The sequence below is a fragment of the Phoxinus phoxinus genome (assembly GCF_949152265.1).
Source record: "Phoxinus phoxinus genome assembly, chromosome: 3".
Taxonomy (NCBI): Eukaryota; Metazoa; Chordata; class Actinopteri; order Cypriniformes; family Leuciscidae; genus Phoxinus; species Phoxinus phoxinus.
This window is the reverse complement of record NC_136878.1, coordinates 28,126,871-28,152,864: the sequence shown is the minus strand read 5'-3', so window position 1 is coordinate 28,152,864 and position 25,994 is coordinate 28,126,871. Positions and strand designations below refer to the sequence as shown.

At 37.5% G+C, this 25,994-nt stretch overlaps 1 protein-coding gene across 1 annotated transcript in view; it reads right to left on the bottom strand.

The window, feature by feature from the left end:
• adamts3 (ADAM metallopeptidase with thrombospondin type 1 motif, 3) overlaps positions 1–25,994 on the bottom strand; it is a 154,872-nt gene that overhangs the window by 50,774 nt on the left and 78,104 nt on the right. The window contains exons 6-14 of the mRNA XM_079607110.1: positions 24,826–24,909; positions 23,295–23,451; positions 18,131–18,236; positions 15,410–15,553; positions 12,651–12,783; positions 9,354–9,467; positions 9,124–9,269; positions 8,032–8,207; positions 590–723 (exon numbers count right to left, since the gene is read on the bottom strand). Coding sequence (XP_079463236.1) covers positions 590–723; positions 8,032–8,207; positions 9,124–9,269; positions 9,354–9,467; positions 12,651–12,783; positions 15,410–15,553; positions 18,131–18,236; positions 23,295–23,451; positions 24,826–24,909 — 1,194 coding nt within the window. The remainder of the gene's footprint in view (positions 1–589; positions 724–8,031; positions 8,208–9,123; positions 9,270–9,353; positions 9,468–12,650; positions 12,784–15,409; positions 15,554–18,130; positions 18,237–23,294; positions 23,452–24,825; positions 24,910–25,994) is intronic.

Here is a 25,994-nt window from a genome sequence, read left to right as displayed (position 1 = left end):
TTGCTGGGAAAAATACATCACTGGTGGGAAAGCGTTGTCATAAATTATGGTAAATTCCGTCAATGTTGGGAAAAGAGTTAAAGAGAATAATACTGATTTTGAAGGTGAGCCTCAGCCTAAGATAACATGATCACAAGGACTGTTCACGGCCAATCTGATGTAAAATAAATTGGAAAGAGCTGGAGAAAATCTGCTGGTTCATTCTTGGCTGGCTGCTACACAACCTCTGCGAGTCAGAGTGCACAGGATTTTATTAGTCAATCAATCAATACCAGGCTGGTTTATTAAAAGTGACTCAGAAGATAATCTAGTGGCTGGATTATCAAACGCTTGTGAAGTTCATGACATGAAATCTTTCAAAGAAATTCACTTTTGTTGATGAAGTGGATGATTGTTGAGGCAGTTTTGTGAACTAATTACATTGTTGCACACAATTATATTATTGAAATCTTACTGAGAAAAACAATAATAATATTCATTTGAATTTGTGCTAATTAAATTTTAGCACACTAGCACCAGTTCTAATATCTGCAAAAGTAAGTATGCAACCGTGAAATAAGTTAATGAATAATGCAATTCAAACACTTACCACACACTCTCCACGCACACAGATGCTGTACGGGTCTTTGTAAGAGCACTTTGTCCCATCATGCATCAGCTGCTTCATGTAAGCCACTTCACCTGTTTCTTTCGACTGGCAATACAGGTGACACCTTTTGTTGGCTGACAATATAGAAAAACATGAAGAAATAATTAATAAGAAAGACCACAAATGATATTGTCTGCTATAGGTCTATTAAAATAAAATGAAGTAATGAGAAAACTATAATATTCAACCAGTAAAACTGGTATGTAATCATGCATAAATAAATGGTGTAATATAATATTCAAGCAAAATTAAAATTAATGTGTTCTTACAGATCTTGATCTACACAAGCTTTGAATCGATTAATTATTCACGTGCATTAAAAATGACTTGTGCTAATGTGAAAAATAATTTGGCCGCACAGATCTGACATCTAATAACCTATTGAACTCTTGAACTTATATAAAATAACATTAGAATAACTCCCTAAAATATGTAACATACGCAAATTAGGTTTGACATTGTAGCTGGCTACTCCATCCAGGTCAACAGAAAAAGAGCACAGAAGTTTACTTTTCAAAATGATAGTTTAACCAAAAATAAAAATTATTTTATTATTTACTCACCCTCATGTCATCATGTCACGTCATACAGGTTTGGAACAACATGAGGGCAAGTAAATGATGACAGAATTCAGCACATAGTAATGGAATGCATGCAATGAAATGAATAGTGTCATATAGTATCTGAATATTAACATAGTCATGTAGACAATTCTGTCAGGACCACTATCGTCAAAGATGATTAACAATTAGCATACAGTTTGGATTGGCAGTATGGTTCTGTTCAGGGCAAAAACTCGCTGCCCATCTGTGGCGAGAGGACTCATGGGTGCACTGAATGCTCTGGAGAGTTCTGAGAGATTGTGTTTATTTTGAGACTGAGTTTATGCGTAGCGCAGTGTGTGCGCCTTTATGTTGAATCTGTGCCAAGATCAATAAAAAACCCACAATCCTCAGTAACACCGACCCTGACTTCATCCTTCCTTCCTTCCTTCCTTCCTTCCTTCCTTCCTTCCTTCCTTCCTTCCTTCCTTCCTTCCTTCCTTCCTTCCTTCCTTCCTTCCTTCCTTCCTTCCTTCCTTCCTTCCTTCCTTCCTTCCTTCCTTCCTTCCTTCCTTCCTTCCTTCCTTCCTATGAACATTATCACACCATCCATGCAGCTTAGCATGGATGAGAGCAGGGAGAGCAGCAATAACCCCCCTAAAACAAAACCTGAAATCCCCCAAAACTAAACTAACCGTGCCAATTTTATGCCAATTTTTTCCCCATACCGGTACTGGAAGTAAGACATACGAGAATAGCACATTTCGGTAAGGGGCAGCATGTCCCTCAGAGACCTGGGGGCAGCATGCCCTTTACAGAAGGAGAGTAGCTATGAAGGAGTGCACTTCTGCTAAAAGCATCGCCTACGCTGTTGACATAATAAACAGTGCAGCGCTTCCAGGTTCTACGGCAGAACGCCGGCTGGCGCTGTTCAAGTGAGCACCCCTACGAATGCGTCAATAATGAGGCGGCGTTCTGACCTAGAACCCGAAAGCACTGCACTATGTTTACTACGTCAACAGCGTAGGAGTCTGACAAATAATAAAGTTGAATAAAGTCGTTATTTGTGTTTTCGCGCACAAAAAGTATTCTCATTGCTTCATAATATTAAAGTGTGTATGTCAGGTTAAATTTTTTTTTTAGATATATTAAATAAGGTTTAGATGTCTGAGTGAAAATGTAATTATCATTAAAATTATTACTGTAACTGCCCTACAATAAGCTTTATAGCCATTTCTGTCAAGATCATATTTTTAAAACGCAGCTGAGCTGTGACGTCATACGAGGGAGACGTGCCAACAAAGTTCTATTCAAGTATGGAGAGTTTTGAGTCTGAGGAGATGCAAAATCCCCCTCAAACCTATACGATGGCCCACAGCCATACAATTTTGAGCCTCCCAGGCGGGAGACAGATGAGGAGCCAAACAGAAATGTAAATAATTCATATCAAAGAAACATAAATATCTGGTGTGAAGAAGAACCAGTGGAGAGTTGGTCAGGTGTCTGGTAAGTATAGGCATAACGGTATGTATTCATATTGAACCGAAACGGTACGGGTGTCACGGTTCAGTGCATGAATATACACGGAGAATACACAGTATATAAAAAAATAAAATTAAACTCGCGTGCAAATTAATTAATGCGGAACTACTGTTAGATACGCAGGTTATTTAGGGACACCTAATCTGTAGCTCCGTGGCTATAATGAACAGGCTGCGATCGATGTCAATATTGCAATGCTGGAATATGTTGGTTGGTGTGTGTGTGTGTGTGTGTGTGTGTGTGTGTGTGTGTGTGTGTGTGTGTGTGTGTGTGTGTGTGCGTGCGTGCGTGCGTGCGTGTGTGTGTGTGTGTGAGAGAGAGAGAGGGAGAGGGAGAGGGGCGTGATCGACGTGCTTCTACTACAGTAGCATGTACACCGTAGGCACCGCATCAGCTGCCAGTCTCACTCGGGTTTTAAATCCCATTTTATAACTCATGAGATCTCCAACCGCGTAGTCCTTCTCAGTGAAATGGGCGCTGCAAATGACCGAAGTCTTGGATACCGAAGCAGAACTGAAGTCGGCGCGTTTGGTCCGAACAAAGTTGACCCAGGCACGGAACACAGTGGACTCTGTGACCGGTTTTAACGGTGTTTTTGCACCCAGCACAAACGCAGTAATTCACCATCGTGAAAATACGCCTGCGTATACTAACGACCTAACTTAAATAACTAACTAAATAACTAAATAAATGTCCTAATCACTAATTCTCTCGCTCTATCACTCGTGCAATTATCAACACAGCTCAGCGAGCTGGGGAGACGTCTCCCTCATATGACGTCAAACGATTCGTTTGGAATGAGGAGCAGTTTTAAGGGAGGACTGAAAATAACGAACTTTTTCATCTTATATTCTGCCTTTAGGAATCGAAAAACATACAAAACAATACATCAACTTGTCAAACGTGTATTTCCCCTCACTATTTTGTGTTAATCAAAATTAAAAATTTAACCTGACATACACACTTTAATGTTAAACCACTGTAGTCACATGGACTATTTTAACAATGTCTTAACTACCTTTCTGGGCCTTGAAAGTTGCAATGACGTTGCTGCCTATGGGACGGACAGAAAGCTCTCCGATTTTATCAAAAATATATTAATTGTCCCCCTTCTAATTGCTATTGCCATTGAACCCCTGGAAATTGCATTACGTGCTAACTCAGAGGTGCAAGGCATTTTTCGTGCTGGTCTGAAACAGAAGGTTTCTTTATATGCTGATGATCTTATTTTATTTTTATCCAATCCCCTAGTCTCAATTCCTCAAGGTCTTTTAATATTGGGCTCATTTAGTACTTTTTCAGGTTATAATTTAAATTTTTCCAAGAGCTAATTATTCCCAGTGAATTCGGCTGCATTAAGTCTCTCATACTCAAATTTCCAATTCAGAGTTGTTAATAACCAATTTAGATACTTGGGTGTCCAAGTGACTCGCAATCATGCTGACTTATTTAAAACCAATTTTAGTCCTTTATTTGATCTCACAAAATCTATGTTTTTATCATGGAAACCCCTTCCTCTGTCACTGATAGGAAGGGTAAATGCAGTCGAAATGAACATTCTTCCAAAATGTATTCCTAAGTCATTTTTCTCATGCCTGGAAAAGACCATCTCGTATTTGGAATAACAAGCCAAGGCGAATAAGTCTAAAGCATCTTGTTAAGCCAAAAGGGATTTTTAGTTGTGTCTCAGAAATTCTTACCACAGTAATAGACCCCAACACATTGACAGCTTTATTTGGGGTTCTTCCGGAAAATGTTAAACTTACAGCTTTAGAGATGGATAATATTGCACTTTGCACACTGTTGGCTAGACATACTTTTTGACCTACTTTTTGCCCTCAAACTTGAAAAGATTAAATTTGGAGTTAGAATGAAACCCGATTTTTTTGAAATCTTGGAGCCCGTTTTTAGATTATTTTAAGGAGACAAGCTCTGGATAAAACTTTTTTTATTTTAATTTTTTTTATTTAGTTGTTTGTATGTATATGCACATGTTACTGTGATTATATGTTTATTATGTAAGCATTTATTATGCTTGTTTAATTTGTGCTTTTTTCCTTCCATTTTCTTGTGTAACAATCTGATGCTTGTATTGTGCTTGAGATGTTTTTTTTTTATTAAAAAATTAAATAAAAAACAGTAAAAATCTTATCTTAATTCGTGTTCCAAAGGTGAACGAAGGTCTTACGGGTTTGGAATGACATGAGGGTGAGTAATTAATGACAGAATTTTCATTTTTGGGTGAACTAACCCTTTATCCAACAATAACTGAAAATATTCCCAGAACACTTAAACAAGTGTTTTTTAATACCCTTATAGCCATAAGCAACAAGCACGTTGCCAATATTACCAGAAAAGTGTTTCAGCCGATTGATCATATGGAATCAGCATCAGAGCTATTGAGTGTTCGGCTTAGCAAACCAGTGCACAAGAATAAAAAAGCAAGTGATTAAGAGGGCATACACAGATGGGTTCTTCTGAGCATTCTAATGCAATATTTACATAAATCACATGCTGTCTGGAATGAAGAAAGTGAAGATTATGTAATCAACATCAATCAAGCACTGCTTGGTTATTGTTTGTATATTTGCAGTCCAAGCTCCAGTTATCTTTTGAGTGATGAATATTACTACCACATGCTGGTGTTGACAGTTGTTTCCCTCTCATGCAGGTGCACATGTGCATGCTTCTAGGCTGTTGTTTTGCACTGTGTTCGAGTGCAACTTGACCTAGAAGCAGGCAATGTAAACATAAACCATGGTTGCTTGTTGCCACTATTATTGATCTAGGCTGGGTGTGTCTGAGCCTAACCCAACCATCAGAAATCTTAGGCAACAGGCATATTGCTGATACCTGAAAAACCTTGAGGACAACATGAAATCCAATTTGACCCTGTCTGTAGTGCAAATTGCTAGTTGTATGGTAAACCTTCATCTGTGCAAGTTGTCTTTTAATAATCTTTACTCAAAATGTGAAGGGAATGGCGTACCTTCTCTAATGTATCAGTTGATTACTTGGGAAAAACATCCTGAAAACATCATACCCTTCTGTGAGCTAGAGGTGAGAGATGGAGATTTCCTCTTCTAATATCCTCTTGGCTTGAAAATATGTCGGTGGCAACTTCCAGTTCACACAGACTTAAGCAACACCGATAACACCCGGATGGCTTAATGCAACAGGAATATGTAAGAATGTTGCATTAAAATATCCAGAAATATCTAGAACAAAGTTATATATTATGTTGAGGTGTACTTGCATTATCCCAAATGTTTCCAACAATGTTTAAATCAAGAGAATCCACCATTTAACCAATGGAGTTGTCCGAATCATTACTTCGCCTGTCAAAGTTGCATATCCTCATTATCCGTGGTTGTCGATTTTACTCCTGAATAATCCAAGAAAAACAGTGAGCTTCCTCATTCATGAACATGATTTTTGTTCCCATTGGACTGATTCCATCGGCTGTGTAGATGACGACACCCATTATTCCACACTCCTTCATGGGATTATCAAGCAACAACCTTGTTATTGTTTGAATACGAGACCTCTGCGGCGAAACTTAGCTACTGTGCATTTAAGCAACAAGTATGTTACTGGTACACTAGATAAGCATGTTGCTGACTTATACACAGCATGTTGGCAATAATAATCAGATAAGCATAAAGAAACAAGCATGTTTCCAATAACCAAGTGAGCTTTAAGCAACAAGTATGTTGCCAATAACAACCAGATACGCCTTAAAGGAGAACTCCGGTCAATTTTAACATTGAGCTCATTTTTTTGTAAATTTGGAGTGCTGTAAATTCAGAGAACAACGTCAAAAATCGGCGTTGCCTACACTGTGTTATCCTCTTTTTAAAATTTGCACCCTGTTGACTTCAATGGGGCAAGTGTAAACCTGCTTTTAGCCTCTTAACATCCTTGATGTGTCACTACAAGTGCCCAGCCATGTGAGTGCTTCTTTTAGAGTGAAAACGGTGAATCTGACTGCACTATATGTGAAAGATATGAATACAAATTATGTTATTTCAGCCAGCGCAAATACCTGTATTTACTTCCTGTTTTCGGTCGAAGTCCAAAGTAGTCGATTGTCGAGTTCACGCGCGTGATCATATACTAAACCTATGCGCATGAACTCGACAATCGACTACTTTGGACTTCGACCGAAAACAGGATGTAAATACAGGTATTTGCGCTGGCTGATATAACATAATTTTTTATTCATATCTTTCATATCTAATGCAGTCAGATTCACCGTGTTCACTCTGAAGGAATCATCTAACATGGCTGGGCACTTGTATGACACATCAAGGATGTTAAGACTAAGAACTGGTTAAGTTTAAAACTTGCCCCATTGAAGTCAACAGGGTGCAAATTTTAAAAATAGGATAACACGGTGTAGGCACCACTGATTTTTGTCGTTGTTCTCTGTATTGACAGCACTCCAAATTTACAAAAAAATGAGCTCAATGTTAAAATTGACCGGAGTTCTCCTTTAAACAACAGCTTTAACCCTTGTGCTATATGTTTTTATTTAACTCCAGAGCGGTTATGTTGCAGAATTAGGAACATTTACAACCACATTTAAAATTAAAACCATGCTGATACAGAGCTGTATCTCCTGCTCGTGTAAGATTGCGTATGCCGTATTGTGATACAACATTGCAGTCTTAAAAAAAAAAAAACATACCTCACCTGTCCCTAAAAATGTTTTTGAATGAAAAGCACTGATGAAAAAAAGGTAAGGATAGATGGCGTGCGGTCCAAATCCCCCAAGTGCAGTATCTATTATAATAGATGCTAAAATATGTGTTTTTAAACTGGAATGGCTGTCAGTGACATTTCTCACACTGGCTTTAGTGAACAATGTGGTCCTTTTTGTGGGTTTAAAGAGTAACAATGGAGTAACAATGCCAATGGACACAACATGAGGCAACAGCAGAAAATGCAAAGTTTGACAAAAGCCTTTAAAACTACATTTTGTCACCTCAAGTGTGAGGGCACTCTAAACCGCTTCTTGAGCCGCACACACTAACGAAAGTGGGTAAAGTTTTGGTTCATCTTGTACTGGTTGGTTTGGTTCATGGCTAATATCACTTTTAAACACAGACATTTTAGAAATTCCTATGGAAATAAATACAGAACAAGGCTGCTGAAAAAGTTGTCAGGCACTTTTGCACAATTTCAGTGCTCTTGGAATGTCACTCGGCCAATTAAACTCTAGGACCTAGGACTCTCTGCACTATTATCTAAATATATTTCATCAAATTACATTGCTTTAAAATCTGACAAACTCACCGTCTGGGTGTTCGTAGGGAAGCCAGTGGTGTTTAGTGTTCTGGTATTCAAAGTGGGAGTTGCGTTGTTGACATTGCTGAGCTCTGAAGTCCTCAAAGTGTTTTGGGCAATCATCAATGTTACACAGCTGGTACTCATAGTTCACCCCAGGGCAGTCCTGACCTCCATTAGATGGACTAACAGTCAAAAGATAATAATCAAATAAAGATCAACAAAGTACTTAAAATATACAATATGGTATAAAAGCAGTCAGTCCCCAAAGTTAATCTAAACAAAGTTGAAATGAATCACTTCAATGAAGAACCTATGGCACAAACAGATATTAGAAACACATCTATTACTTTTTTCACCAAATAAAATATTTAGATCCAGATTCAGAAAAGCTAAGCAATGTTTGGATCAAATGGCAACCGATGCAAAAGATAGATTGAATTTTGACAACATCACAAGCCTCACTTTAAATTTCATTCATGCATATATTCTATAAGTGCGAACATCTGTTCAACTCGAATGCTGTTTAACAGGTCCTTAAAACAAACACTCTACACAACAAGCACACTAATGTGCTGGCATAAAAAAAAGAATCCTAGTTCTCTTGTTTCTTTCATTCTCAAAGCATGCATGCTAATTAAGAAGCATCCACTAATTTTTCTGGTGCAAATTAATACCCCTAATTCAAAAAGAAAAATACAAGTAGACAGCAAAGACGGCAGCCCTATCTGATTAAAAAAACCTTGCGCAGATGTTTATCAAAAAAATTGATTTAGAGATGCAAACAGGTAATCAGATCATTTCATGCATTATTTTTGATCTTCAAACATCAGTAATATCAGTTGAAATAATAAAGAGATAAAGAACAAACTAACCTTACTGGAGAATGCAAAGTTTGTGATTGACATTTCCTATCATTGGATAGAGTCAATCATGTTCACCCCTGCTGTCTGTATGCTTTATTGCTCGGACAGATAGTTATTTTCGTTTTTAAGAAACTGCAGCCACCCATATGATAACTGAATCTGGTTATGAAAAGTACACTAGTGTGCCAGTAAGCTTCATTAGCAATCCTGACTGTGCGTTCAGTAGATAACATACACAGGGTTGTTGCACTGGCGGGTTCTGAATCGGACGCCCGTCCCGCAGGATCGAGAGCAGGAGCCATACTTGCTCCAGACGCCCCAGGCTCCATCTTGCTTCACTTGGTTGGCATTCTTCCACATGCAGTGACCTTTGTAGCACCACTACGAGGGGAAGGTGTGAGACAGAATCAAATTGGGAACAACAGGACAAAACAGGCACAGCAAAATGTGGACACATGAAATTACCTTCCCAGGTGCACATTCAGTCCCATCCAATGGTGGCCCTTTTTTGGTCTTGCAGAAGTAAGGGTTATCTGGATGACTGCACCACAGCTGCTTGCATGGATCAAATGTGCGAAACTGAAGAAAGAGAAAAGTGCCCATGGTTGGATGGTTTGCATTTTAGGAGAGAGAGAATTAAATGACAAGACAAATTTAAAAGATTTTTGAACTTTTTTGGCCAAGCTACAAAGCTACAATTCCACCAGAGATAAGACCTGACAATCCTTTTCCTCTTAGGAACGCGCTCAAGCTCGAATACAAAAAAAAAAGAGAGAGAGAGACTGAATTGATGTTCCCTCTAGAGACTGCCAGTGCCACTCTGGAGCTAGTGTTACTGCTAGACACCCAGGAAATGGATCTAAGAACAGAAAAGAGAATACAGACTTTTTTTTGGGGGGGCTTGCATTTTCTGTTTACTGCAAATGCCACAATCTGAGTCAACAACAAAAAAAGAGTATATTTTTAGTCGGAAGGAACAAATAGTTATTGCGCACCATTGTGTACACAATAAAATGTACCACAAAGGATTTGAGTTTCTGAGTATTTTATTTATCTTAAAGGGATAATATAGTTTAATGATTCCCAATAATGAAAATTCTGTCCGTATACTGTAATTTAGTCACCCTCATGTCCCAAACCTTTATGGGTTTCACAAAAGATGATATTTTGAATAATGTTGGTAAAAAAAAAAAAAAAAGGATTGGTTTCCATTGAGTTTTATGTACATACCGTACATACATTAGAAAGCAGTTTGCTATAACACAATTCTTTTAAATATCTCAGAAGAAAGAAAGTCGCACAGGTTTGGAATGAAATGATAGTGATTTTTTTATTTTATTTTTTTGCTTGGACTATTTGTATTTGTTTAAAGTACATGAGATGAAAACATTACAATGCGATTTTCATGACTGTTGGTCACAATAAACCAAGTTACATTTATTTTCAAACGAAACCGGGAAACAGACATTTATCAGTAAATATAAGGGTATTGATAATGACAAATGAATATGAACACAGCTAAAGTGAAGATAATTTTAGGAATGATAACGTTGTCCGCTCCAGACTGATTCACAGCTGGACTTCTGTTCACTACATTTCCTTTTCATTAAACACAGCGGGAGAATGTGGCATTCACATTACTATGTGAATAATTGAAAATACAATTCACATTTGCAATATATATTTTTTCTTGAGAAAAAATACACACAGAAATGTAAACAAATAATTAAAATGCCAGCCTGTAACACAAGGCTGGGAGAGGAAACTAATGGATGACAGCTGAAATACAAGGTTCATCTTTAAGCTCTGTGCTTTACCAAAACAGTTCTGCTTATTTGCAATGCCGTGTGGAGTAGGAAAGTTCAGACATACGGTTAATAAATGGACGGATGTGCCCAAGGGAGAAACGGCACTATGTTGAAGGCATAAATGAACTTCCATTTAAAGTCTCTAACAAGTCCCTTGGCAAGAAGTTAGACTAAAGGATATCAGTTGTCTGCTCTGTCACTGGCTCGGTGCTTTATTTTACCAATACGTGAAGCCAATATCGATTACTATATACAGTACCTGTATTATTAAAGTTGGCATGAAATGGAAATTCACCCTGTCTATATTCTAAAAATCCAAATTATTGGCCTTTCTGAGAACAATTCCTCTGTGTGGGTGTACAGAAAAAAAGAATCTGCCTCTTCTTCTGTTTCATCATGATTTTACTGCATATAAATTAAAGTAATAGTTCACCCAAAACTGAAAAGAAACTTTTTGAAGCTTCAAAACAACAGTCAGCATTCATTGTAATGGCCCATACAACACAATCAGAACAAAAGTCATACAGGTTTGAAGCAACAGGAAGGTGAAAAAAACTGTAATAGTATTTAATGCATGTGCCAAACGTAGCTCCATGCAAGTTCGTAACCGATATGCTTATTAAAGGGCACTTATTATGCCCCCTTTTACAAGATGTAGAATAAGTCTCTGATATCCCCAGAGTATGTATGTGAAGTTTTAGTTCAAAATGCCCCATAGATAATGTTTTATGTCATGTTAACGTACGCCACTTTTTTGGGGTGAGCAAAAACACACCATTTTTGTGTGTGTCTCTTTATATGCAAATGAGCTGGTGCCTCCGGCCCCCTTTCAAGAAGAGGACAAAGCTCCGGTGTCAGGACAATCTCATCTCACAGAATAAAAATGTCAGAACAGAAATTGTCAGTATATGCTGTATGGATTGGAGATAGAGAACAGGTATCATTCTGATTAATTACGGTTATAACTTATTTGTCATCTTGCTTTTATCCACTATTAGTACAAGCCTGCTGTAGTGGACCCCGTCCGAATGATGTCCAAAAATGTACCTTTCATCAACATTATCATCAACATAACACAGCGAATTACACAAAACAGCAGTGTCCATCAACAGGCAGTGTCAATCAATCATCACTTATTTGCCCAGAATATAAGAACAGCTTGTTATGGAGTAAAAGATGGAAAAGCTTTGCTGCAAAATTACCTTTTTTGGTACCACAAATTCCTCAGAGAGCTAAATAAAATGTCACACTGCAGATGAGAGAAGCTACAAATAGTTCCTGACAAATATTTAGTTTACAATCCCATTACAATCGAATTGTTTCTATCGACACTGACAATGGGCCACAGAGAGAACACTATTTAAAGCATGATTGGTGGGTCATACATCTCATGAGGGTGTGAGTTTTTGCTGGGCTATGGTGTACAGCTTGGCACAGATTGTTTAGGCATGACAGAGGGCTGGAAGGAAGGATCACAGCATGGTGTGCTTGTTTACTAGTGTTACAGCCTTTGATGACAGAATGCCAAACATCTTGCCATCTGCTGGTTCTCAGTTTCAGGCCATAAACCAGGTGTGAGGCTCTTTTCCCTGACACTGTACCTGTGATTGGGACTTTGCAGCACATATTCATTTCGCACTTGAAAGTGTTTAGAGGCGGGTGTTTGGGGGGTTAAGAGAACATTAAAAAAAAGTATAATTTAAAGGCCAGAAACTAATACTGAAACATTATCCATGTCTTCCTTAAAAAAAAATCTTATTTACAAGAGAAACTTGGCATAGAAATATAGAAAAAATATATTTTAAGCACTTCCATCTAAAAGACCTTGGACAGAGACTTTAATGAGCATTGGTTAAAATACAAAATATTTAGGAGATTGACTTTTTGGTGCTTGGTTAATGACTGACATTTATCAGATATGTCAAGGGAGAATACAGCCTCCAGCAACACTTACTGATGTACAGATTTTGTATCCAACTCCAAAATCGAAGCGACACTGCTCATCCATGGAGTAATTGATGCCGGGAAGTTCAGGGAGCTGCGGCCAGTCATGTTTGAAGGGGTCGTCCAGCAGGCAGTCATATGAACTGTGAAAAACAAACAAAGTTGCAACATCTGTTTGAGTAAACCCAGTAAAGGTGTTTAATGAATGGCCCTATAAACTTTGAAAGCCACTTTTAAAGTTTGGTAGCAAACAGTAAGCCTAAATTGGACAGTATGGTGTAAAGAAAATGAGACTCGTACATTCTAGATGATTCATATCATTAAAGCGGAACACATTTTGAACCCTCAAAGAAATAACTCAATCACATTTCCTAATCTCCATGCAATAGATAATTTACAGTAAATGTTAAAAATCATGAAGTGCTGAGTGAGGCCAGGACATGCAGAGAAAGTCATTTTAAACTTTCAAACCACAAAGAGATTTTGAACTTCAAACGGCTCTTCAGAGGTTTCCTACTGACTGCTGGCTAATTTAAACTTACAGTAGGCCAATGATGAACTGATCAAGGATTTTCAGTAAAAGTGAAGCCTTTTATTATCAGATATAAATCTGTGCGCTCTTAATTATCAGCATTTCTGCATGAGCACTGTTTAGGTTAAAGGTGATGTGAGAATTGAGTAAAACACAATGATCACACAAATCTATTGCATTGGTAAACGCAGATTTTCTTCTGAGAACAAGTCGATTTGCTTGGTGTGAATGGAAAAATCATTAATTCTACGCTGCTCGAGAATAGTGACCACTTCAAACTCAATAGACAACGGGTGAAAAGGCTTTTCCTGTCATAGAGAGCTACTCAACATCTCATTTGTATTGGCTGCAGTAAATTGCCAAGATGCATGGGTAATTTATATCCCATCAGCTCTTAGCCATGATAGGATTAACCCTGAACATTAAGCATTATATAAATTCAAAAATCCTTAAGTGTCACTAGATGCCTTCTGAAATGATTGAGTGAATCAGTGAAGGCTCAAATGAATAAATTACCTCAAATTGAGAGGTTTATTATAGAAATACAACCCACAACCTTTAGCCCAGATCATAATGTAACAGGTCTCAGATGAGAGAAGTTTGCAGTTGGATCACATCATCTCATTAAGAACTTTTTTTTTTCATTGACAATTCATATTCACATAAATGTCATGATCTTTTCTTGAAGGGATAATTCACCCAAAAATTCAACTTCTGATTCGGTTTCATATGTTTTTGTCCATATAATGATGATGTATGTGTCAATATTCTTTTTAAGAAAAAAAAGTGTTTTTAGCATTATATAAGCAGTTATATAAAGAATGACTTAACCGTGACTGAATGACTAAAGAAAGAGTGTACCGTGTGCAGAGCAAGCCTAATAAACAATCTGTGGGGGGAAAAACGTGAATGGCCAAATTATTATTATTTTTCTTCAAACACCATCATTATCATGGGTAAAGCATCAATTATAGTTTGTTTTAGAGTTCATCTCTGTTGGTCTCTGCTGTATGTAAACTGTCTGATATCACGGCGATCCACTGACCAGTTAAATGAAAGCCCTTTGATCTCACACTTCTTTCTCGCAGCAAATGACCTATTGGTGACTCTAATTCAGGTAAACAAACAGTCAACTGAACTTGAGGTGAACCAAACAAAGCACAGCTCCAATTAAAGCACAAAACAATATTTACAATAAAGTATAACTCATAAGAAATATCTATCATAGGCAGGAAGCAATTATTCTGCTGAATTTTTTTTATCCCCGGTGGGGGGGGGGGGGGGGGGTATATTAAATATCTAAAATAAACATTTGAAAGATATGCAGCACGCACGTTTAAACAGCAATAAAATCAGAAATGTTAGCACTTCCGCTCGTGTGATGAGAGATGACACTGTGCGTTTATTTACGATCCTGGTTCCAGTTGCCTTAATCCATGCAAAGCTTTTCAAAATGTCACAAAACATTTTCTGATTGTTTTGTATGAAATATTGAAGTTTATAAATAAGTGTTTTGGCACACCATGCCGAGTGGTGCTACGCATTGTTCTAAAATCCCTTGCATTTTTTTTTTCTCATAACAGTGCCAAGAACTTAAAAAAAGTTGGCTGGTCATACAGATAAGAGTAAGTAAATGTAAACTGTAAATGTCTATTTTTATTTATGTACACACTCACGTGCTTTTGTAAAACAAACAGGATGCATATTCTGCCGTCTCTGTCTCCCTGAACAGCAGTGCGTCACAAAAATAAACCGAAACTCTAGGCTACTTGCCTCAATCACAATAAGAAATATGTCTATAGAAAGCTTGAAATATGAACAGATAGGTCTATTCTCTGATTATGTAATCCATATGAAACCAACACGAGGTACAGAGGTAATCTCAAACTATATGTATGACTAAATGCAAATCGCTCAGAATTGAAATGTAAAAAATGGATTAAAACATTAAACTTTGTCTAAATATTCCGATATTGTTTCATTAAAGTTAAAAATGATTCTATAAATGTTACTTTAACATCTGCAAGAAATACCTACTGTGGTTCTTGATTTATTTTCATGAATAATGCTTTTTTTTTAAAAAACATCCTCCCTCTGTTTTTTACACAAATCGCACCACGATCATAAGGCATACCTGAGCAGAGACATGTTTCCTTTTAAAATGCACATCAGTTCAAGGTCTTCCAGTTTCTAGATAAAACATAGAAAGGTGTGAGAAGAGAGAAGTGTGAACTCACTGAATATATCTCTTCAGCTCTTGGCCACTGCACATTGACCAGTGGTAGCGGTGGAAGGCTGCTTGCACCAGAGGAGCCATGACACTTCCCATGGCTGTTTCGTCACCGCAGCGGTTGCCCTGACCATCATGCTCCATTCCCAGTCTACAGATTAGGCATGATTATGGTAAGCAGGGACATTTGAGTGCAGCAATGGTAACATTTTCTACCCCAAATAGCATAGTTATATCTAAATAGTGAGGCACCTCATCTCACAACATCATCATTACTGGGTAAAAAAAAAAAAACTATACTATTGATGATCTGAATCTTTTGCCTAACTACCTGTGTTGGTTATTTTTGCAGTATTGCAGGGGATACCACCACCCACAATGAGATCTGATTGTACCAAAATCTCACTCATGTATATTAAATATCAAACATGAATAAGCCCAGAAGAGATTGATTAAATGCTGAAAAACAAACAATATTTCTTAAAACACCTATAGGCACTCAAAAAACTGGGATCAGTAAGATTTGTTCATTTTTTTTTTTTAAAGAAGTCGTAATTAAATATACGTAATATATGTTGGAAATATTTTGTAACAATGTAAAAACTGTCACTTTTGGTTCAATTTAATATATCCCTGCTGAATAAAAGTATTAATGTGCATGTCATAATGTATGTCGGTCTGTAATATTGTATACATCAGTTTAATTGACAAAGCATAATTTATTTTTTATATACTGCCATTCAAATGTTTAAGATCGGGAAGATTATTTAAATGTTTTTAAAAGAGGTCTCATGCTCACCAAGGCTGAACTTATTTGATAATAGATATAAATAAATAAACAAACAAACAGTATTGTGAAACATTATTACAATTTAAAATAACTGTTTTCTATTTCAATATATTATTAATGTAATTTATTCCTGTTATGGCAAAGCTGAATTTTCATCATCATTACTCCAGTCTTCAATGTCACATGATCCATCAGAAATCATTATAATATGCTGATTTGCTGCTCGAGAAACATTTATTACTAGTATCAACGTTGAAACCAGGTTTCTTTGAAAATCAGGATTCTTTGATTAATAGAAAGTTGAAAAGCACAGCATTTATCTGAAATAGAAAGCTTTTGTAACATTATACAATACCATTCAAAATTTTGTGGTCATTAATATGTTTTTTATATATATATAAATTGATACTTTTATTCAGCAAGGATACATTCAATTGATCAAAAGTGACAGTAAAAACATGTATAATGTTACAAAAGATTATATTTAAAATAAATGCTATTCTTGTGAACTATTCATTAAAGAATCCTGAAACTGCTGCATTTTGTGTATTTTCAATCAAATAAATTAAGCCTTGGTGAGCATTAGAGACTTCTTTTAAATACATCTCACTGATCCCAACCTTTTGAATGGCAACATATACAGTATGTAAGGAATAATTGACGTCAGGCCGTTGAATTATTAGACAAATAATGCTAAATAATTCGGGTGTGCATTATTTTTCTAATAATGTCAATTATTCCGCTTATACTACAGTTACCACACCTCGAAACATTGTTCAGATTATGTATTTCAAGACGTTTGTCAAGTTTTTGTCATTAAACGCTCTTGTACTGTATGTGGGACAACTTTCTTATGCATCTAATCCCATGCCTCCGTTGCTAATTCCAAAACATCTTTTTCGAGTAAGTAACGGAGGTTTGAGCCACTGATAGCAGAATGGGGACACACTTAACGACTAGCTGACACATTCTAAGACTGGCTGTTTCCATCGACTGCAGCACATTTTAAACACAGACTGTGAACACAGACTGGTGTATATATAGGCTATATATATATTGTTGCAATACTAACGTCAAACAGATGGATAAGTTTGCTTAGGTATTGGTATGGAAAGAGGAAGGACAGAGGCTTAAGAATGAATCAATTGGCTGGCAGCCAGAAAATGAGAGAGGCCCTGACATCTCTCTTTGAATTAAATAAAATGTTATGTCAGTCTGTGCTAAAGCCAAACTGAATGAAACACTATCAGTAGGATGGTGGCAAGATGCAGAGTAATGATGGTTTATCATTCTTTGTCATGTGCTCAATGAAAACTGGATAAAGGCATTTGAAAGAAAGAGATACACAGATAGAGACAGAAGTTTGAGATGGTGAAGTCCTGGACAATAGTTTCAATATGGAGAAGGAGATAAGGAGTTTGCCTCAATGACTAATCTGTGTGTAGGTGGTGGGTTTTTATGAAACCCCTTTCATTGTTAGATGCCTACAGACTTTTAGCAACTGTTGTCAAAAGGGAACAGGCAAGACTAATTAGGCTTGTAGAGACAGTGGCCAAGGACTCTCAAGAATGAGCTCAAAACATAATATGAGGGATGTTTTGAACAACGTGAGAGACTGACTTTACATCAAAGTAAGGACAAAATATTATCTATTTCTTAAATATACTGAATTTTTTTCACTATTAGATAATATCCTCAAAAGATAAGCAAGTTCACTTGTAAGGGGCATCAACATTTTCTTTAGTCCATTGTGTTACTCTTAATAGAGCCCTCACCTTGAGAGCAGACAGTACATTCGCTATGCCTATTTCCCTGAAAACACACATTTTTATGTGGAAATGTAAAACCACAAATGTTCAGAGTGACATAAAACATTTTACAAAAGCTAACATCAATCTGAAATGGCTGAAAAGCACCTGGTCATGTTTAAAAACCTACACATGTCCTGTTTCGTGGGCTACAACGAAGGCAGAAGAGAAGCCGTCTTCATGATTGAGGGTGCAGCTGCGGACAGGGTGGCACATCCCAGTGACGGGGGCATATCCTAAGAGTGAGTGAGTGACAGAGACAGACAGAGAAGATGAAATGGTTAGGGTTTATTTTTTTCTGTCATAACTTGCCTTGCGATTCTACAGTCTGACAGCTTGCTGCTTGGTGAACTTGTAATTCTTTGAGAAGAGTAATGCTGACAACTCTGCAAAGAGCTGTCCAGGAGAATTAGATATTAGTCATCTAGTCATTATTGTTTCTTTCATTTAGTTATGACATATAAATACTATTTTACTAACAATTCAAATACATATTTGAGGATTATTGGAGGGGGATGGAACCAATTAGAGTCTTTCCAGCAAAGGTGACAGCATGTGCCAAAACAATGTCAACCTACCAGCTGTCATTACACCACATTTCATTGTAATGGACAACGACAGTCGCTTTGTTCGAAGTGCAATACAGTGAAATGTGCACTTGTTATAGCATACTGACAGTTTGGCATGCAGTCACTAATAATTCATTACAAAAATGTGTCAACATAAATAAATACAATTCAGATCAAATGAGTGATGTGAAATGAATATTTCTCAGTTTGTAAAAGGAATTTATTTTTCTTGGTAATGGCATTTGTGTTGCAAATTGATTTGGACAATTGCGTTGCTTTTTAAAGTGTCTGTGTGTGTACACATTAACATCTAATGTAAAAACATTCACCATAGTAGAATTTACTGTATATGTTCTCATCCTGTTCCCTTAACACTAAAGTAAACACTAGCTGTGTTTCCATCCACCTATGTTTATGTGCATTTTGGGATATCATATAAAAATGCTGGATGGAAACGCCAAGATCAGGCGGATCAATTGTTTTATCCGATAAGAAGACGTGCGCATAAACTACAACGGAAACACATTTAATGAATAAATCCCTCGATGCACAGCAAAAAAGCTCATATCTTCAACTCAACAGTTGCTGTGATTGGATAACTGGACTGGAAATGTTGGTTGGATCAAAATGCCTGAGCCAAAGTCTGTCCTCAGAATGATTCGCAATAATGACCTCCCAAAAGTACATGAATGCATTACCAAACACCAGGCATCTGAACGCAAGATAACATGACAGCATTCATTGCGTTTCGTCAAGTCATTTATTTGGGATGTTAGTTAATTAATTTGGATGTTAAAATATGTTCTCAGAACTCTGTACTACTTGTTTATGTGCAGGTTATTAGGAGCCTGTCACAATATCTTTCGTCTATGATGAGAAAGGCAGAAGCGGTTTGAGGTTTGCAGCTCCCCGCAGAATCAGCAGCACATCACCGGCTCAGATGGAGAGGAGAGGAGAGGAGAGGAGAGGAGAGGAGAGGAGAGGAGAGGAGAGGAGAGGAGAGGAGAGGAGAGGAGAGGAGAGGAGAGGAGAGGAGAGGAGAGGAGAGGAGAGCGAATTTTTTCACTCACGTACACGTTGTAATTAATTATTCCATAGAACTAAGAGGTACTTATTCTACTATTATGATAGGCAACAATCTTACATTTGGGAGCAATTTTTACATTATGTAATATAAATCTCTGATGTCCTCAGAATATGTCTGTGAAGTTTCAGCTCAAAATGCCACCCAGATTTTTCAGAGTTGCCCCTTTTTGGGTGTGAGGGAAAACGCTCAGTTTCAGACGACAGCCGATCCTTTACACGAGCTTTGGATACTGGAACAACATAACAACCGAATTTCTCTCTGGCAAAATGTCAATAATTCTACCCAGTAGCGAGTGCAGCCTTACATGTTTAAACCGGAGTCAGACACAGGCGGAGAGACTCAGGAAGAGGCTGCAACTGTGAGACTGTACATGGATGTTTCTGAATGGTTGGTGGATACATTTATGTAACTTTAGCTGTTGTGGAGTTACATTGATTCATCTCATCGACTAGCCTGTACCGTCATGATGATCTATAAACTGTTGTATAGGTGCGTGTGTGTGAACTGTATTAGGATGCCCACAGAGCCAGAAATATATGCTGCATAGAGGTAGAGCAGGTATCTTTTTGTTTGCGGTTATAATGTCGGACTGCTGCTTCTCACTCAGAGCGGGATCTAGTGCAGATCGTCACCAGTCGTGGGCAGGTTTCCCTACTCTTACGTGGGAGTAGGGGGAAATTTGAAACAGCTTGTTCTGAGAGATTGATAATGATATATGGGGATTATATTTTTTTTTAAAGTATTTGGTGAATTTGTACCGTAATAGGCTGGTTGTTTTAGGCACACTGTGGACACATAAGTGTTCAAACACCGTATAAAACTGAATTTTGCATAATAGGTCCCCTTTAAGAAGGAATCAGATGAAAACAAACAAAGGTAGAAAAATGCATAATATCTGCTAATTTTATTTTATTTTTTTATTTTGATCTCCATTAGCTGCACACGAGCAGCTACTCTTCCTGAAGTCCATCCAATCCAATACAATCCAATACAATCCAACATACCGCTTACAAGACTTTTACACCAATATTCAATGCATTACATTTTGCGAAACAAAACACTAATGCAATTAAAAACACCACACCCCTACTCACACATACCTACATACTGTAATTCTGAGATATGAAGTAATCTTCTGTTACAATAATACAATTTGGTCATAATAATGTAAGCAAGAATTTAATGCAAACTCATGGGTTCCTAAAAGTCATACAGCATGTACAGCAATAACGACGGTAATCCATAGACCTTTCCAACGTGAGGACGTAATACGTGGCGCATCTCAGAGATGGTACAAGACAGGCATTTGTGGTTAAAAAGTATATAATTTTTATTTATTTTTAGATCCGATCCTTTCGCTAGATAAGACCCTTATTTCTCGACTGGGATCGTGTAGAGCAGGGGTTCTCAAACATTTTGGAGCCAGGGACCCCTCACAGGGGAAAAAAATTTCCAAGGACCCCCTCATATTTATAACAGTGATTGAGCCCATATTTAATGTGGGAGCGGCTAATGAAATATTTTTGCACAAATGGTCTCCACCCAGGGTCATATGCAGGAAGTTTTCAATAGCCAACTGAGGTTCCAAAAGTGATCTTGCTAGGGGGGTTCGGGGCACAACACAACATATTTAGGCCTACATCTTATCTCGCACTTTATGACCGTTGACTGAAGCGTCGTGCGGGAATTCGCCCTGGGCTTGCAGCTTCTGTGAACATATAAGCCCGCCTACTTTTAATTCATCTCAGACTCAAACATTTTGACATTGACGAGCTGTTAGTCTGCCTTCATAGTGTACAAAAGATAATTAAATTAAGCAGAACTTTTTATAAGTTCGGTTGACTGTATTTTATTTTGATAATGAACAGGCTGCGATGTCAAATTATTAGCAGTGCTAGAACTGACATATTGTGCGCGCACGCGAGACGCCGACGCAATTACATGGATTTTTTCCTCAGCAGGGGAAACAAAGGAATACAATATTTATAATTTTTAAAAATAAAGAAAACAGCGGGATGCGGGTTCATGCCGTCTCTGTCTCCTTTCTGGCGCACGTGCCCCAAAATCAACCAAAACACAGCGAATAGTCTACTTGACGCACAGACATAAGAAATAGGCTATAGATAGATTATCTATCCATAGAAACCTTTAAAGTGCCTACGTTGTATTATGTGACGTATTTAAGTCACTTTGGAATAAATAGCATGTTTTCAGATGATAAAGAAAACACGATTTACAGTCCGGAAAAAACGGTAGGCTGTTATAAATTATTTCGCTGACCCCCTGGCTATAGTTCACGGACCACTAGGGGTTCGCGGACCCCCTGGTTATAGTTCACGGACCACTAGGGGTCCGCGGACCCCACTTTGAGAACCACTGGTGTAGAGCCACTGAAGCTGCATTGAGTCCTATGATTGAGACTGACATTTGGACCTTCAAACCGTTGGTTGCCATTGAAGTCCATTATATTGAGAAAATCCTGGAATGTTTTCCTCAAAAACCTTAATTTCTTTTCGACTGAAGAAAGAAAGACAGGGACATCTTGGATGACATGGGGGTGAGTAAATTATCAGCAAATTTTTTTTTGAAACTGAACTAATCCTTTAAGTATTGATACAATATTATAACAAAAATCTACACAGTGTATGTTCTTGCTAAATGGCTCCAAAATGTAAGATTGTTGCCTATCATTATAGTAGAATAAGTACCTCTTAGTTCAAAATAATGTCAGCATAAATAATTAGTTAATTTTCCTGGTTGTTATTCCTCAAACTTCACATTTTGTTCCCTTATACCTACACGTATGTACTTAATTGGAACACTATAATTACCGAAAGTTACGCTGTAAATTCGCTTTACATACGCAGTACTTTCCGGGCTGTAATCTAAAGCGTTACCGATCTCGGCTCTAAAGCTATATTCGTATCTGGTGTCAATAAGCCAATAAAGCACATCGGCTATGATTAGCTCAATATCACCGCTGCCAGGCAGCAGATGCGCCACAGGTAGTTGGAGAGGTCAAAGAGCTCTTCTCGGATGATTAACGAGGGCCGCTGAGTACATACAGTGGCATGATAAAGGAAATGAGAGAGTCGCAGTGACAGCATAAACACTTCATGCTGAGATCAGTGCTCTTCTCGGGAGAAGCTCGAGTTTTCCTGTCAGTTTGAATAGACGTTAAATGTGCACTGTGTGAACTTTGTCAGTGCTGAAGGAGATATGCCCTGAGAGGACTGCTGCTTCAGCGGCCGCCTCAATCCTTAGACAACAAAATCCCTTTTTCTTATGTGCTTATGTAAGTGCGCTTTCATGTCTCTCTTCTATCGTTTTCCAATAGCGTGAACCTCTTTACACATCTACCATATGTCTGAAGAGAAGTTTTTACACCAGGCAGCATTCTGTCAGACATTTCTTACAGCATTGATGAGGTGCTGACAGAAACCCATGGGGACTGCGAGGGAGTATTAGTGATAGAGAGAGAGAGAGAGAGAGAGAGAGAGTGAGAGTGAGATAGTGACAGCCTGACCTTTTTCACGGAATGAACATATTTAAGATGTACGACTTTGTGTGTGAAAAATGCTATACATGACAAGGGAGGAAATGTTTGAAAGTCATGTTAAAGACCAAAAAAGTCAAACCTTGCATCCCGGTGGGGCCAAAGCCTTGCCGGGTCAAGAAGATAGCATGGTCGTGATGCTCTGAGTGCTCTGGATCATCTTTCTGCTGGACGAATGCCCAGCGGCACACGTTCTCCAGGCTTCGTGAAGGGTTGCCACGTTCAATGAGACTGATGGACTGAGAAAAAGATTAAAGACTCATTAGGGGACACTTTCAGCATTCATTAATCTATAAAACACCGTAAACTGACTCACATTGATCATTGTGGGTCTGTTTATTTAACTTCTTTAAGATAAACAAATTGTTTTAATAGTCAAGAGAGTAGTCAAGATCATTGAAGGTAAAATTCAAACCTTTTCATTTGCAAACTACAGTACAATAAACTAAAATTCCATTTTGTTGTTGCTGTTTTTTTCCTAATACATTTTAGTTATTAATCACATTAACATGTATTTGGCAAAGAACAAACCATGTTGCAATTATTTTTGTCCTACAAAACAGACATACAATTACCTCTGTGTATTTGTGGACTGATTTATGAGCTCACAAAATAGTATGTGTTTATGTATTTTTTGCATTCAATTGTGAATGGCTGTGTGCATTAGTGAGAGGTTTAGATACTGTCATAATTAGACAGATATAAGTAGCTAGACTGCCGACAGTTGTTGTGCTCTCCCTCTCCTTCTCTACACCAAATTATTGCACGTTTCAAAACTGTGGTGGTATGTCACGGTTAGCTCCACAAAGTATGATGAGGAGAAAGATAGTATTTAAACAATAGCATTAGCATTAAACATACAGAAGCAGTACTCCATTGAGTATATACAATGTTTTAGTGTGCTGAAACATATACACAGAAAAATTAACTAAAGTACAGACAGGTGTCCGTTAATTAATCATATAATGAAAAACCATGCATGGTAACTGATGATAAACGGGAACGAAACCGGAAGCAAAGATAAACATACAAAAAGTATTTGAAAATGAAAACAAAACACATCAAAATAAACTGTGACAGTAACTGACCTGTGCTGAAATGGGGGTTAAGTAAAAAAAAACATTACTTACTACACCTGGCAACATTACAGGGCTATTGTTGACTAAAACTAAAACCATTTTTAAAAAAAGACTAAATTGTCAAAGGAACATTTCTCAATTTGGCTTGAGAAATGGGGATTGAAATCAATTTGGGGATTTTTCAAAAGTGGCGTTGCAGGCTAACAGGATAACTATACAGTAAATATAATAGTAAAACAAAAACTGAAATAAATTAATTAAACCTATACAGACATTTAAAAAAGAAATAACTAATAAAAAAGACAAACATGGCCAATTTTCTAAACCATTAAAATTAAAACAGAAAGGCAAAAATAAAAACTAAATCAGAATATTAATGGGTTAATATAGAGCCATCGAGAGTGGAAAATGGTAATGAACAAATAAAGTAAATAAATAAATAAAGATATACAATTGTACATATTATTTAAGAAATATATTATATGACCCATTATGTTTTATAAAAGAGATATTAATTTTAAAGCAGTAATTTACCTTGGCATATCCAAGCATTATCATCCTCACAAGTACAACATTAATGTGCACTCCCAATGATTCATCGTGGTAGATCTCATTCACCTGTAAACACATGATGAAAAATACATGATTTTCCCCTCAATTCAACATAATAAACAACAAAACATTGATCCTGCCACAAAGGGGAAAAGGGATATCAGGCAAGGATAAGTTGCATCACACTCCACCTAGTCAATTATGACAGCTACTGATTTTATCAACTCCAGGGACTGTGAAAACAAATGCTGCTTCCTTCCATTTCTGAAACCTCACCATGATTTACAATGAGCAAGAGAGAGCAAAGATTTTTCAACAACAGAATCGAGATAAAGAGAGTGGGAGGAAATGGATCTCAGACCCATAAGAGTGGCTCTCTGAGGCATAGAAGGCGTTTTTAGACAGGACTTGGGGCTACGGTTGGCATGGAAAAGCCTATGAAAGGTTGGTAAATGAAAAGGGTCCAGTGTTTAGCTGGTCATACAGAGGCCTTTTTTTAAAGGTTCAGATGTTTTTCCTTCTCCACCTAGCTAAAAGCCTGCTGTGTGGGGTGCTGCTTTTTAAAGGCACAGTTTTTCTGTTTGAATGCAAGGTGTGATGCTGTAACGTATGACTACATCCTAAATGGTACAAATGTTTCATCGAAACCTTCTGGAGCTTATTTCAAAAACTGGCCACACTTAAAAGCAACATACTGTACACCCATAACATATATGCTATATGCTTATATGAATTTAACGCCCATAGGCGTAATTTGCGAGTGGGACGGGTGGCATATGTCCCCACCGCTTTTTGTCAGGGACGTTCTCTTGTGACATTCTGGTACAGAATTGTTCAGCTCGGGCACGAATCCTGTGAAAGAGAACTCAAAAGTTCAAAATCAAGCTAAAATGTCACTTTGAAACTGACGCGAAACGTGCACGACGCAAGCGTTTTGCAAAATGTTGCCACAGACACGTTTTTCGAATGAGCCTAGGCTGATATGGTAGATCTCAATAAACGACAAATTAAACCCAATACTATTGACATTTATTTATGGACATCGTAATTCAATTTTTTCCCAAAATTGTTATTGTACACATATATTGTACATATATCTGATTTAGCAACATCTAGTTTATGATTCTGTAAACAAAGTTCAGGTTGTCCTG